This window comes from Sceloporus undulatus, chromosome 8 (assembly GCF_019175285.1).
Source record: "Sceloporus undulatus isolate JIND9_A2432 ecotype Alabama chromosome 8, SceUnd_v1.1, whole genome shotgun sequence".
Taxonomy (NCBI): Eukaryota; Metazoa; Chordata; class Lepidosauria; order Squamata; family Phrynosomatidae; genus Sceloporus; species Sceloporus undulatus.
The window spans coordinates 27,262,922-27,277,702 of NC_056529.1; the positions used below are offsets into that span (position 1 = coordinate 27,262,922).

Here is a 14,781-nt window from a genome sequence, read left to right on the forward strand (position 1 = left end):
CCATTCATGCAATCGATTAACCAATGCAAAGAATCACTGCAGACTAAAAATGTCCCTTTTCAATGGGAGCTGCTCTCAGTTGGAAGGGTGTTTAGTGCATAGTTATAAATAATTTCCACATCTCCCTTGGGGAAATTATGTTGTTTGTATAATTGAGCCACAGTAAGTGGTTGCCTTCCTTAAATTGCTTCTAAAGACTCAACTGTTATTAAATTACTGTATTACCTAAATTAATTGGCTAATTAATTGGTAAATCTAAGCTACTTTGCACAGTGCAAGAAACAAGTTTTGTGTTTGTTCACCATGTGCCTCCCTGGTGAGATGCCATAACATGTAGAGGGGAGACCCATCCATGGAAACATGTGGTTAGCATGCGCTCAGAAGATACTATTGCCCATGGTTCTTGAGCATATATGTACTGTTTATGCAGCGATCTGCAGCTCCTATTTAGACATTATGATGTTTGCCTTAGGGCCTGCAGTTGATGAAAGGGAATACATATTTCCAGTAAGGATGTAATTTAGTGTAATCCAGTTAACCTTCAGGGAAAATAATTTTGAAAATGTTATTTCCTACATCAGCCCCACATAAAGTTAGTACAAGATCATACTCAAGGTACGGTGGTGAAGTTGCCTTGCTAAAGCTCAGCATTTCTAAGCCGTGGGTCTGGTTGTTTTTTGCCGTTTTCATACCATTTCCTTGCTTTCTTAGTCTTGCAGTTTGCCACTGGACAAATCCTGGGAGGATGACATGCATCCAAGTCAACTAGGCATATATCTTATTTTATACGTTTGTTTTAGAAAGACTGCAGGATACAAAATTTTGGCAGGAAAAAACATGCTGTCTGCCTGTCAACAGAAAGAAGATTTGTAATCTTGGTGGGCATAATTCACGGGGATGTTCTTTGGTACAAGCTCCTGTGAAGGTTGTAATTCATTCATTTCTAGAGTCGGGTAGTTAGCATCCTTTCCTTTCAGTTGGCAGAGAGACTGGCTGGCTTATTAGGAGAGAGGCTTACTTAACAGCAAACCATACCAATCCTAAGAACAAAAGCAGAACAGCTGCATTATTGTATATTAAAAAGAAAGAGAGGTCAAACATAACAGATCAAAAGGGTTGTGCACACCAAAGGCAATGTGTTTGACTTGACTGTAAGTGAGAGCTCTTGGCGAGACCATTCCAGAGCCAGTCTGTCTATCTATCTATCTATCTGGAGTATTTTACAAATTGTTTCCTGTCCTCGTCTAAATAAGGTATGATACACAACGAAAAGGGAACGGTGTTAGGAGAGGGGATTAAATCCAATAGTTACTGCCAGTTCTTCTATCCCTTCATGGCACTATGGCCCAAACTATTGCCACCTCTAACAATGAGCATATGGAACCGAAAGAGGGTTTCTACACTACAAAAACCCAAAAACTCCTTCTAGAATCATCTGAAATATGCCGAACACTATTCTCAAAGATACGCATCATTTCCAACACTGTCTCAATCTGATGAGTTTAGTGCTACACTTAATGGAACTTGTGCCATGATTGTTGCCCTTCTATGGCTTTCATTCAGTTCTGTGGGGCATGTGAATTGGTAACCCATAAAAGCAGAAATTGGTCACTAGTAACAAGCATAGTTTTCTGACCACTCTTTCCCCTCTAAACGTGCAACTTGTGGACCTGTGCATTTGGAAAGCACTTGGTTTACTTGGCTGTACCTGCTCCAAACATCTGGGACTGAAATACTTAGCCCAGGCCTCGGAATTAAATCAGGGAGCTGCACAGTTCTGTTCCAAAAACATCTCTCTCCAAATGGTGTTTTAAGTGCTCACTCCTTGGCAATTTAATAATCTTATTTTAAAAATAAACAAGAAAAAATGCATGCCTAGCATGTCCAATTTGTAATATTGTGCATTCCAATTTTTCTCCCCGTCATTTTCCGTGCCCTAATTTATCAAAGCCTATGGAGAGAGAGGAAAAAACATTTTTCTTTGGTGTGCAACACAAGTACTCTTCACTTCAATTCCCCACTTTCCATTTGCAATCTCACCCCTGCTGCTGTAGAGAGAAACCCAGACAATGCAGGAGATATGAACAGCTTCTCGATGTGGTTATTTCCTGTCCCTATGACTCAAGAATCACCATCTGTTAGTCAGTCCTTCTGCAAAGACGAATCTTAGAGACTGCTCCAGTGTTCAAGAAGCCTGACTCAAAATGCTGACAAATTGGCCGTGGGAGAGACTTGTTGGGAAAGAAACAGGGTGATACCTCTGTGCTCAAAGGACAGATTTTCTGCCACGAGAACATTTGCGTGTTTAGCAGACAGCGGTCTAACCCACTGGATATCTGCAAAGCTGCTTAACTTTAAATGTGTTTACTTAAAACCAGAATGGCAAAGGAGGACTGTTGCTTGGATTATTTACTTCAGAAGTAATCTGATTTTGTAAGGCTTCCGAAATGCTATTGACACACATTAAACCAGCACAATTGATCCGGTATTTGTTAAGTGCATACATCTCCCATGGCCTTAGGCCACTTGTTCTCTGCTTACAGCGGCCGGCTGCTTATTCCTTATTCCTTTGAGGGGGAGGGCAGCTGTCAAGAGATTACTCTCATTTCTTTTCCCACAAGCCACTAATACATATATAAGGAAGAACTACATCAGAATGGCAGTTCATTCACAGAAGGCCCCAGAGTCAGTCTCTGGTATTGCCAGGAGAAAGGATTGGGTAGGTGATGGGAAAGACCTCTGCTCACAATCTAGGAGAGCTCTGGCCAGTCAGAGTTGTTGGTACTGCACACGATAGACAAAAAATATCTCACCTTTAAAAGGCTGATTACTTCCTTCTACAAAAGCTGTTGCCAAGTGGATTGAACCGGGGTTAGTCTACACTGGCCAGAATACTATAGGTTGCTCCCAGAGTATTCTGGCCCCCGATCTAGCCCCAGTTCCCACCACCAATGCCTGGAGGCTGTTTACATATATGTCCCACTGTGACATCCAGTACCACCAATGTTGGTGCAAATTGTTCTGTTGGTGAGGTTGAAAATGAGGCACTCAATGTCATTCACATGGCTGGGCACCTTGTTGTGACATCAGCGGGAGCAACCCGTACCAATGGGATACTTGTGCACACAGCTGCCAAGTATTGCTCCAGAATGCTCTGGATTTTCCTGGAAGAAATCTGGTTTAAGGGAAGGATGGGCCAGATTCAATGCAGAACTGGTTTCACATTGTGAAGACAGTGCAAAACCAAATGTGGGCTTTGCCCTGTTAATTCAGGGCACCATGGGGAGGGACAACTGCTCTAAATGGCCTGTGTAGACATGCCCTAGGGCTAGGCTAGATGCATCCTTCACATACTCTTTTCAGTGCTCCTTCACATTACCTTCCTCTTATACAGACACGTACATGCAGGGTTCTTCTATATAACCCATAAGACTCTGGCTGGGCAAGAATGTTGTCCATGCCAGCCTCCGATCTGTGCCAGATAGCTGCTGTTTCCTACAAGGAGGACAGTGGCACTGAAAACCCTCTCAGAGCTCATCATCCTGTCTATTTTGGAGAGGAAAGGAGAAGCTTTGTTGCTCACAGTCAGCTCATCTAGCTGTAAGCTTGACTTCCCAAGAACTGCTTGATATTTCCAGCAATCTTTGCCAACTGAAGAAGGAGAGAATGAGCAACTCCTGCCCAGTAGCTGCAGGGGACCTAGGTCTTTCACTGCAGAGCACCAGCGAAAGTGAGAAAAGCACCAGTGCTCAGGACATTTCAAAAACTGCTGGATATTGGCATATGGTCAAGTGTGATTTTCTTTATTGTGCCTAGGAGCACTGTACAACGAAGTGGAAAATGTAAATACTGAAACTAAATGGGTGTGTAATCTCAGGACATCTTTCCCAGAGCTGATTCTTTCCTGAACAAGCAACCTCACAACTGAGATAGTGGAGCGAGTGAGGAACCAAACTGCCTGTCTCCCTTATTGCCAAAGGGATCTACTACCATTGCCTTGCTGGGTGGAGTAGTACCCAGCAGATGCTCTGGAGAACCTCACTGGGCCCATTTTACCCCTTCAGCCTATATGCCTTCCTCTCCCTGCTCAACCCTGGAGGCTGGTATGATAGAAACAATAGAAAGAGAGGGTACCAGCAATTGAGATATGGCATCCAGAGGTGAGAGTTGAGCTACATCTCCAGGCTTAAGATGTCAGGAGAGCTTGCAATGGATTACCTCTCTTCAAAAAATGTTGTTGCTGTACACCTTCCCTTCAGCTCTGACATACGGAAATCCTTTCCCCAGCAAGATTGCTGCAGATTCCTTGCCGTTGCTTTCATCTGAGCCTGAGAGAGTGTGACTTGCCCACAGTCACTCAGTGGGTTTCCATGGCTGAGCGGGGATTTGAATCCTTGTCTCCTGGAGTCTTAGTCCAATATTACAATCCACTGTACCAGACTGGCTCTATTCCACATTTGCAAGGCTGCCCTCACAATAATGAGAATATGGTGGGAATATCACTGACTTTTCAGGTTGGCAGTATCAAACAATTTCAGGAGTGTTGATGAGGTTCCGACAAAAACGAGGCAGCTGGCGATTTCTGCTTTATAAAAGGCGTTTTAATAGGATTGAAGGCTGAACACTCTCCTCCCATGTTATAGTTCTAAGGACAATCCCGCTTCTGAAATTGAGGGTTCCCAATGTGGTATGAGTTTGAATATTTTCTTCAGGAGGACATCAGAGGAAGAATGTCTGTTTTGATCCCTTTAAATGTAATTTCCCTTTTAAAAATGTCTGCAGGCTATATGCATATGGCATTTTGCCTCAAAGTAACTGGTGGCCTTGTTTAAATGTTTCATGTAGATAGCGGATAGCATGGGGACAGAATGGGACATTTTGGACTTCACAGTATTTGGGCCTCACAGTATTAATGAATAGGAGTTGAGCAGTAATGCCCCTGCAACATCTTTTAGAATTGGCTGTCAGGATACGAATGGAAGTACTACAGCCATTTTTAACAATCTTCCTTGTCTTTCTAGTGGTTGGACATGCCAACATCTGTTCGGCTTTTGAATGCAGGAGCTCAAAACAATGATATTGCATTGCATCCAAATAATTCTCCAAGGTTTTTCAGCAAAGGAGATAATCTTCCTATTCTTCTTTTCCCATTCACTTTACCTTGAAGAATCACCAGCAACAGCCTGTTTTTTTTTTGTTTCTTATTATATATCTAAAATATTCTAACTTCCTATTTTTTATCCTTAATGCGTCTTCATTGTTCACCTTCGTGGTGCAAGTAATCCTTAATATCCTATGATAAACTTGCATTTTAAATTCTTCTATCTTTTTTAAAAATAATAGCCTTTGATAAAGTTCATGACTGCATGCCACACAGTAGAAGAGAGAATAGATATCACTGTACACTTTGCATTCTCAAAGCTGAATTATAGGTTTTTATTGCACATTACATCCGTCATCTTAAGAGAGGATACTCTATCTCTGTTCTAATGTTTATTGCATGGCTGTTTTCCCACTGTTTATTTAGACAAATTCTAAGGTACGCACATTTGTCAACATGCTCCAACTTTCATTTTGGATTTTTAACTGCATTTATACCACAACATGGCGCCCAGATTTCCACTGCAGAACATTTACCAAGAGGAATGCCACAATTAAAGGCCCTGAAAGCCATAGAGAGACCAGCAGGAACATGATATCCACACTTCCCTATCTTTCCCACTGCGTTGGTCTTCCATTAAGGTGGCCAGATCTAAGCTGCTGAAGAGTCAAAAGACTGATAGAACATCCTATAGAAGGATGGGAGTGGTTGCTGAAAAGGCTCTCTCTTGTGTCCTCACCAAGCAAACCTACAATGTTGGCAGGACTGAGAGAAAGCTTACCCTGATCATCGTAGATTCTGGCAGATTCATATGGGGAGATACAGTCTTTCAGATAGTCTGGACCTAAGACTTATAAGGCTTTATAGGTCATGACCATCACATTGTTTAGACCAATAAGGAAACCTGACCAGGAGCCTCTAGGTCAAGGGTTGTCAATGGGTAGGCCTCCAGATGTTGTTGGACTCCAAGTTACAGCATCTCTCACCATGAAGATGGATAGGGCTGATGAAGGACACACTTTGCTGCTGTGGAGTTTATGTAATACCATCTTAACAGTGTTGCTCCATTTAGTCAAAGATGCTTTGTTTTGAGTGAACCAAGTCCTGTTGAACCAGTGAGACATCATGGGCAATGCTCAGCCCCCTTGAAACCGATCCTCCCGTGACCATCTCTGGTTAACCATGCATGGGATGGAACACCACTTGACCTAGGTCCCTCAGATTGCTGGTGTCATACAAACACACAACTCACATGTGTGGGTCATGTTTTGACCTTCTGCTAAAGTAACATTTTGGACCATTTCAGTCATGGGCTGAGGTTATCAAAAAGGTTGTCCAAATATTCCAGTTGACTTAAATAGGACAACTGAGAAGCATGGAATTGAGCTCTTTATTAACTATTCTCTTGATATAGTGCATATTTCTTGAAACAGGTGCTCTCTTGGAATAATGCAGCAGTTTCTGGATGCAGGAGAATTTAGCTTCAGTGGTGTCCCCTGCATTCAGGTGTAGAAATGCAAATTGGCTAGACCTGTTGGCAGTCTTTCTTCTTCATTGCTGGAGGGGAATTAGAGACTGGATAGAACGAGGAGGAAGCAGAATAAGAATTGCTGGTCAGGGTCAAAAGAGCAGGAGGGCAGCTCAGTCCAGCAGGGATCCAGGTAACAGAAGTGCAGGGAATGTAAAGTGAGCAAAAAGCTGCTTTTTCTCAATGCATTTCTAAAGGAGAGGAGAGCAGGCAGGATCACAAATCTGTCGGAACCAACTTCGTTGAAGATCAGAACTGAATAAAGCACATTTTGACCACCAGTTCAGCTTAAGCTGTTTCTTCAGAAGTTCTACTCATTCACTGAAAGTAGTTTCCATGTCACAGGGATTTTAAAAGAGCATTTTGGGAATGGGTTTTCCTAAGGGAAAGCTGGGTGGATATTGCTGACCTTCATGTGCTCCCTGGCTAAATTGCCAAAAGCCCTCCCAAAATGTATGTGACACTGGCATTTCATATACCCAACCTGGTTGATCAACGTCTGCAGAAGATAAGAGGGAATAAACTATAGGCTTAGGGCAATATATAATTATATATTTTATTATAATTATTGTTATGCTGTAATTTTATGCTGATTTGTTTTGAGGAGGGAGGGGATAGTTGGATTTATTTTATTGTATTGTATGGAGTTTATTGTTGTAATCCACCTCGGTCTTATTGGAGAGGCGGGGTAGAAATAAATTTAGTAGTAGTAGTAGTAGTAGTACAGGCACTTGCTTTTTGGGGTTCAGTCTAACTACTTATTCTAGTTTGATGATACTGAGAGATAAGACACACACACTCCCCTTTAAAAAGGGTTAGTATAGTGTGCAGTCCTATAGACATTTACCTAGAATTAAATTCCATTGAACTCTGTGGGATTTATTTCTGACGGATCGACATCTATTGGATTACAGCACAAATCCCTTCCTGCCAATCTCTTTGGTTCTGTGAACAGCTGAGAAAACGATGGGGTAAAAATAATTCCTACGGATGATAGCTGGAATGGTTCTCCGTAATGGCTTGATCAGTCTTGCGGTGCTCTCTGCTAGCCCTGGCTGGATGTTTTATTCCTTCAGCCCAAACAATGCCAACCTGAGCCTTATCCAAAGTAAATGGGGCCTCTCCTGTTAACAGATTTCCCTTTCTGATTGCCAGAGCCAGGCGCTGTGGGGCATCTGAGTTTCACGGAGATTCTGGACACATCGCTCAAGGTCAGCTGGCAAGAACCTGTAGAGAAAAATGGCATCATTACAGGCAAGTATCAGCAAGTAGCCATTATAAAACTTGTTACGAAAAATGGAGAGCGGGATCTGAGAATAGGAAAGGTTGAAGTGGAGGAGACACACATCACATTGCGGTGATCAATCGGGCACCGCTTTTGTCGAGAGCCTCTGTCTAAGAATTCGAGCCCGGCTGCTACTACTTTTGTGGAGCTGAAAAGTCAACAAAGGTATGTTAGAGGAGTTATGGGGCCAATTACCACTAGTACAAAATCATGACCTCGACAAGAGCGGTCTGTGGAAGAAATCAACTCCCCACCAGCTTTTGGAGCTTGTTAAATCCCATGTTGCTGCTCCCCCACTTGCCAAGCACACCCTTTTTTTTTCTTTCTTTCTCCCTCTCTAAAATTGGATGGCTGTTGCTCACAAGAATGAAGAAATTCTGGTACTAAATTTGCAATAGGAACATCATGACTTGTGAAAATTCATATCCAAAAAAGGGTGCAATTTGGTTAGCTAAACATACCATTTACATCTCCAAGGTATACTGTATTAGAAACAAAATGGTGTACTTTTGTTGACAATGGCAATGCTGAACCGTTCTTCCCCGCCATTCGTCTGCATAACATTTGTAAAGACATTCATTGGCATAATCGTGGATTAAAAAATGAAGTCAGTTTGGTACTGAGCTGAGACTTTCACAGGGTTTCATGCATCTTCTTTGCTGCATGTGCTTCTCTTGTGAACATCACATTGGGAGCTGCTGCCGGAATAAAGCATTTTGTCAGCCCTTTAACTTCCATGGCTTAAACAAGGACTATCATATCACCTTTTAACCATCTCTTTCCCAGGCTAAACGTACCCAGCTCCCATCTTGTGATGGTTTGGGCCTTGGCTGGGCGAGGTGATAGTTTTGACCCATAACAGTGTCAAACAATTTAAGAACTGGAGAAGGAGAGAGAGAAGGACCTTTTTATTTATGAAATGCAAGTGTAAAGACATGCCAGGCAAACTTGGTAAGGAAGAAAAAGTCCCCCTGTTATAGCAAACATTTCATTGAAGGTTGTGAGATGGGAGGTGACAAAATCATTCATTTCCCTCGAATGGTTCGGTGGTTTATACAATGCTGCTTAGAAATCCACCAGAGGTTAGGAGGCTTCTACTTCATCACTTTCTGCGCATGGATGTCATTTGCTGTGACTTGGTTTTTAATTCTAGTGCACAGAATGAGAAGAAAGCGCAAAGGGCTTTGGTAAATTGCCCATTGCTCTCATTGTAAATTTCGGTATCTTCCTTTATCCCTGGGTAAACTCTGATTTATGAGGGCCTGGATGCAGACGGACAGTTTGTGATTGGATGTACTGCTCTCCCATACAGAATTTACTCCAGATCAACAGAAAATTATTTCTGAAACTCCTCTGGTCATTAGTTTCAGTTAGACTGCGGTTTGCTAATGCCAGAGTTTGAGAGACACTTCTCCTGGCTTAAACTTGAGACAGATAAAAGTGACTTTTCTCGGCCTTTTTGTATTCTTTTGGGTACTCATGTGGCACAGTCTGTGCCTTTTAAAGATAGAAGCCATTTTTTAAGCTGACATATGTCCCAAGGTTCTTCTCTCCTCCTTTGTACTTCAGTCTTCTTTTGCAGTCCGAGTTCTTTTTTTTAGTAACATTGGGTCAACAAAGTGAGACAATGAACCTTTTGCATTACAAAAGTACACCTTGAGGCTGGATTCATTGTGTGTTAAGTCAGCAAAATCACATTGTCTGATGGAACAGACATCATGAAAAGTTTATGGGACTCTTCAACTTTATGTTTCTGTTGTTCATCTGACGGCTTTTCTTGGGCTGCATCTGCACTGGAGAAATAATGCAGTTTGAAACTGCTTTGATAGTCGTTGTTCCATCTGGCCTGTCTAGCTCTCTGTTCTAGCTGAGCAGATACCTCTAGAAAACAGACATACAAGACATGGGTGCGAACAAGACATGGCTGTTACTTGTGGTCCTTAGCAAATGATGTTCAGATCAGAGATGTAATTCTTCACTAATTTCATTCTCGAAGGAAGCAGCAACTATCTTTAGCAGTTTTCAAAGGCTGCGAGAAAGCCTTTGACAACTGCAGTTTTTGAAGAGCATTCGCAGTTCAGGACTTACTCTGCACAAAATTCGCACATAGTATTTTTGTGCAGAAAACAGTTTCTGAGCAGAATATTTGCTGCGGAGAAAATGCTGTTTTCTGTGCAAAAAAACCCAAACATACCTATGTGAACCTTTTGGGGAATAAATCACAACCTGCAAAGATTCTCATTGGCCCAGGATTCTTGCATTTTTCAACATCTTCCTTGGATGATCCCAAGTTCTAGTATTATCAGTGAAGGAGAATCTATCCACCTTCTCCACACCGTAGATAATTTTACACATATTGTAAAATTGACTTTTTCTAAGCCACCTCTCCACCGGTATCACCTTTCCTCAGAGCAGAGTTCTCCAGCCCTTTCCCGCACCTCACTTCAGAAGGGCCTGTGTTTTCTTGCCCTGATCCTAATCACCAGGGAAGTTGAAATCTAGCAAATTCTTTCCAATCAGATGTCTGGAGACTCTCACAAGAAAGGTTCGCAAATGTGCTCCAGAGTGAATAAAGATGTCGCCGGGGGTTCGGAGGAGAGAAAGAGAAAAAAGAACAAGTAAAATCAGAAGCAACACTGAGAAAATCAGGTTATAGAAGCTCAGGGGAAGTTCATGGCAGGCAGATAGGAATAGAAAGAGAAAAGGCATGAAGGGCTTAACAGGCAGTCGGAAAGAGAAAAGTGAGGTGGAGGGTCAGGTGTTGTACTGATCAGGACAATGGATTTGCGGTACATGGTTTGAAAAGGGAGATAAAACGATTTACCTTGCTTAAAAGTCTATGTGCAGACAGCTCTACAGAATGGGAAAAAGCCCCTCCAATACTTTTTAAATTCTCTGCATGTTCCTCTGAGTTGATTGCCATCTCATTTGTCCGTTTTCTCCTCCATTCCTGTTGGTGACGGTGGCTTTTGCCCACTCCAGAGGTATCTCTGGTCTAAGCACACAGGGATATATATTTTTTTATTCCCTTGGCTTGTTAAACTATTTCCCAACAAAATTACATTGCATCTTTTTTTATTATTGTTCCACATCTTTGCTTTATTATGTTTCCAGCCTTTATGCTTTGGAGTCTTACCCACCATTTGCAGGTGGATTTATTGCCTGCTGTGTTGGACAATAGACAATTTAACAGAAAAACAAGAGGAAATGGTAGGCATCCCCTCCTCATAGCATACATTTATTTCTTTATTTAAAGAACATTTATACTGCTTTTCAGAGCAAAGCCTTCAGGCTTGATTTATAAACATGTTATATCACTGACACCGTGGTCATTGGTATGCTTAAGACATTAATTTATTTCAGATCATTGATGATGTATTTCAGGACATCAGATAGGCATTTGTCTGCAGGAGTGGTAGTCAGGTAGTGAGTACTGGGGAAGGGATGTAAATATTCATTGATTTTCATTTTCAATCAATCAATAATTTATAATGGCTGTAATAGCCTTCGACTGCACAATGAAGGACGGTTTCGCCTGCCATGAAAAAGGCAGCGTAGTGGGAGCCATGTGGCTTTCTCTTGGAAGTGCCCTCTGCAATGCCATTGCAATGAGAAGCCTTTCTCCAGTCCTTAGGGCCTTCTCCAGCTCTGAAGGAGATTTGATCTGCAGAAGGACCTCAAAGGCAACCTGTCGTGGCAGGTTCCAAAGGACCCCTTTCTGAAATGGCTTCCCCACTCAAGATAGAAAAGGATGGAGAGTTGTTGAGACACTTTTCATGCCCTCTTTCTAGAGAGAATAACAAAGTGAGACAGAAACACTGAACACTTTTCCCATGTGCCAAATGGTAAAAGAGAGAAGTGAGCGTGTGCCTGACCTTCATGTGTGTTGATGTTTCATTTACAGCAGAGTTGTTCAGGATGTGAGTTGAAAGACATGACAATTTGGCCTGGAAACAAGTTGGAGACAAGGGCATTTTAGCAGAATTGGATGTGTGAAGAACCACCAGAAACTGGCAGGGGTTTGGGAGGGCTTTTTTACTCTTGAGGTTGCTATTGAAGAGACAGCACACTATATAGTACAGCAACTGCAGGGTTGCAAATACAAACTCTATAAATTCAGTAGAGTAGAGTAATATACAGGAGCCTCTCGATCCAAGACAGTGAGTTATATTTGAAATGTTGAGCCTGCACAAGAATCATCCTTAGAACACCCCTCTGATAATATCATCTTGAATGCTTTGTCCTTTTCTATCCTTCCAGGCTACCAAATCTCCTGGGAGGTGTATAGCAGGAATGAATCCCGTCTTGCTCGCACTCTTTCGAACACAACCCTTGAGTACAAAATTACAGGCCTGTCATCGCTTACCACCTACACGATAGAAGTAGCAGCAACGACTGCAGAAGGAACAGGTTCAGTCACATCATCCACGATTTCGTCAGGGGTCCCCCCGGGTGAGTAGAACGGAGTTTGTAATATTGGCACAGCATTTCTAATTAGCCCATTTCTTTATTAAGACCAAGGAATGGTTCAGGATCACAAGAGCTGCTACACGCAGGGAACAGAAATGCAAGGGTTTGGCTATTGTGTTGCACTAATTCAAGGAGGATTTGGTTGGGATGTTATCCCAAGGTCAGATAATAGGGCCCTGTTGAGGTTAATGGTAAATGAGTAGAGGTTCCAATGCAATTGCAGCAATCCAGCTAGATTAATGCCATGCAGATAATTGCCATCTGTGCCTATTTCTACATCTGCATGCATGCCTCAATAGGAGGAAGATAGGCTGAGACGTTGGACCCCAACAAGCTGGATGGGGATGAAGACAGGAGAATAGGATGGGCTGACATATTCTTTGCTCTTCTTTTCCTATTTCTATTGCTATCACTCAGAGCTAAGAAGTTGCGGCGAGAGGGGGATGAATAGCAGGCGAGGTAGTAAGTTAGGTAGAAGAAAGGAGTTCTCCACTTAACCTACTCCCTCTGTGTCTTCCTCTTGCTCACCTACGTGGTGCATTTATGCCTTTCCTTTCACGTACAAAGAGCAAGGTTGCACCATTATTAATTCATGATCAGATTTTAGCAATATTTGCTTTTGTCTCTCCATCCCCTCCACCTTTTTAAGTTTCATTAACAATCAAAGGCTTAACAATTCTGAGGCACTAGCCAGTATTTAAATAGACGTAGACCTTGCTAACCCATTAAATGCCTTTCAGTACTTATGAAAAGACATGTGTTCTGGCGAGAATGGCTAGGCTGCCTCCGGTTTTGATATGCAATCCCCTGGTTTGGGGTAAAGGATGCTTTTGAAGACGAGCCACTAAGGAGCAATAGAGAGAGAAAGATGTTGCCTTCTATGCTGAGCATGAGCTTGCAGTAGAAGCAGCTGACTGGCCACCATGTGAAGCAAAATGTTGGGCTACAGATAGATCTTTGGTGCAATGTTTATGTTCAAGTTTGTCACTCGGGGGGGGGGGGAATACACATCAATAGCTGTTGAAATATTGAGCTGTGTATTTACACCCCGACTCTGTATCTTTCTCTTTTTGTCTGCTGTGTTGGCTTATATAGAGCTTCCTGGTGCGCCATCCAATTTAGTGATTTCGAACATCAGCCCTCGCTCTGCCACGCTTCAATTCCGGCCTGGGTACGATGGCAAAACATCCATCTCCAAATGGATAGTGGAGGGCCAGGTATGCACAATGTTTTTGGATAAGTTTATAATCACCATTTCGAGTCTTCTTCCTAATCCTAGATGTCTGGATGCTACCTTTGTGTGTGATAAAAGCAATCCATGTTTGTATGATCGGGGTTTTCTTTTTAAGTAAAAATTAAAAATTTATCACAAATATTTCCATAATCCTTCTAGGTGCATTTTCTATTTAGATTTCTGTTTTACATAGAATGCTGCTTTTGTATAAGAAGCATTGTGGCTTCTCTGTTTATTTCTCGGATTAAGTTCAAGGTGCTAATTTAATTTAAATCTCCTTACAGTCTGGGGCCAGAATATTGAAGGAATGCCTTCTCTTCCATTCCCTCCCTTGCTCTTTCAAATCATGCAAAGAATATATTCTGATCATTCGATCCAGTTGGTGGTCACTGTACAATGTCCATTCTCTGTTGGGGTCTCTGCTCCAAGAATAGAACCAAATGTGGTCCTTTCAGAAAAGCTGTATTTTTAGACAGGCACTTTGACATCAATGTGGCTTTGATTCTGAGAGCTTTTGCAGCTGCTGAACAGTTCTCTGCATATTGAATGAATAAATTTCTTTACTATGGTCATAGACCAGCACAGTACATATTGTTTCTTTGTTTGTTTTCCCAGTGTTGTGTATTTGGACAGTTATCCTAAAAGCTTGGGCAATAAATAAGTTAGGGTTTTGTGAAGTCAAAGGCTTTCATGGCCGGCATCTATTCTCTGAAGATGCCAGACACAGATGCTGGCAAAACATCAGGAATAAACTCTTCTAGAGCATAGCCACATAACCCAAAAAACCAACAAAAATCTAAATTAGGTTTTTGTTTGCCCCTGGCTATTTTGTAAACCTTAGAGATCTGGTTATATGTCCCAAAGGAGCAAAGTGAACAAATGGACCTAAATAGATCTGTATGGTTTGCAGAAGAAGCAAAAGGTGGGCATTGCTACAACAGGGAAGTGGTTACGGGGCGTCTGTTTAAAAACAGGAGAGATGTTTCTCTATTAATAAACAATCAGAATTTTACCAAAAAGTGATCAAGGCCACCCTTTAATTCCATTTAGAGAACATGAGCAAAGCTAACATTTACCAGCATCTTCAGATCTCCCAAGCTGATATTTAGAGTGCATCGTAAGGGATTAGGTTTCTAAGTGTTAAAGAAATAGAGACATTAAGA

The 14,781-nt window shown here is 42.0% G+C and overlaps 1 protein-coding gene across 6 annotated transcripts in view; it reads left to right on the top strand.

The window, feature by feature from the left end:
• Window positions 1-14,781, top strand: part of SDK1 (sidekick cell adhesion molecule 1) — a 455,695-nt gene that overhangs the window by 311,818 nt on the left and 129,096 nt on the right. For all 6 annotated transcript variants that reach the window (XM_042438052.1, XM_042438056.1, XM_042438054.1 and 3 more), the window contains 3 exons: window positions 7,785-7,883; window positions 12,175-12,366; window positions 13,480-13,601. In XM_042438052.1, the coding sequence (XP_042293986.1) occupies window positions 7,785-7,883; window positions 12,175-12,366; window positions 13,480-13,601 (413 nt within the window). The remainder of the gene's footprint in view (window positions 1-7,784; window positions 7,884-12,174; window positions 12,367-13,479; window positions 13,602-14,781) is intronic.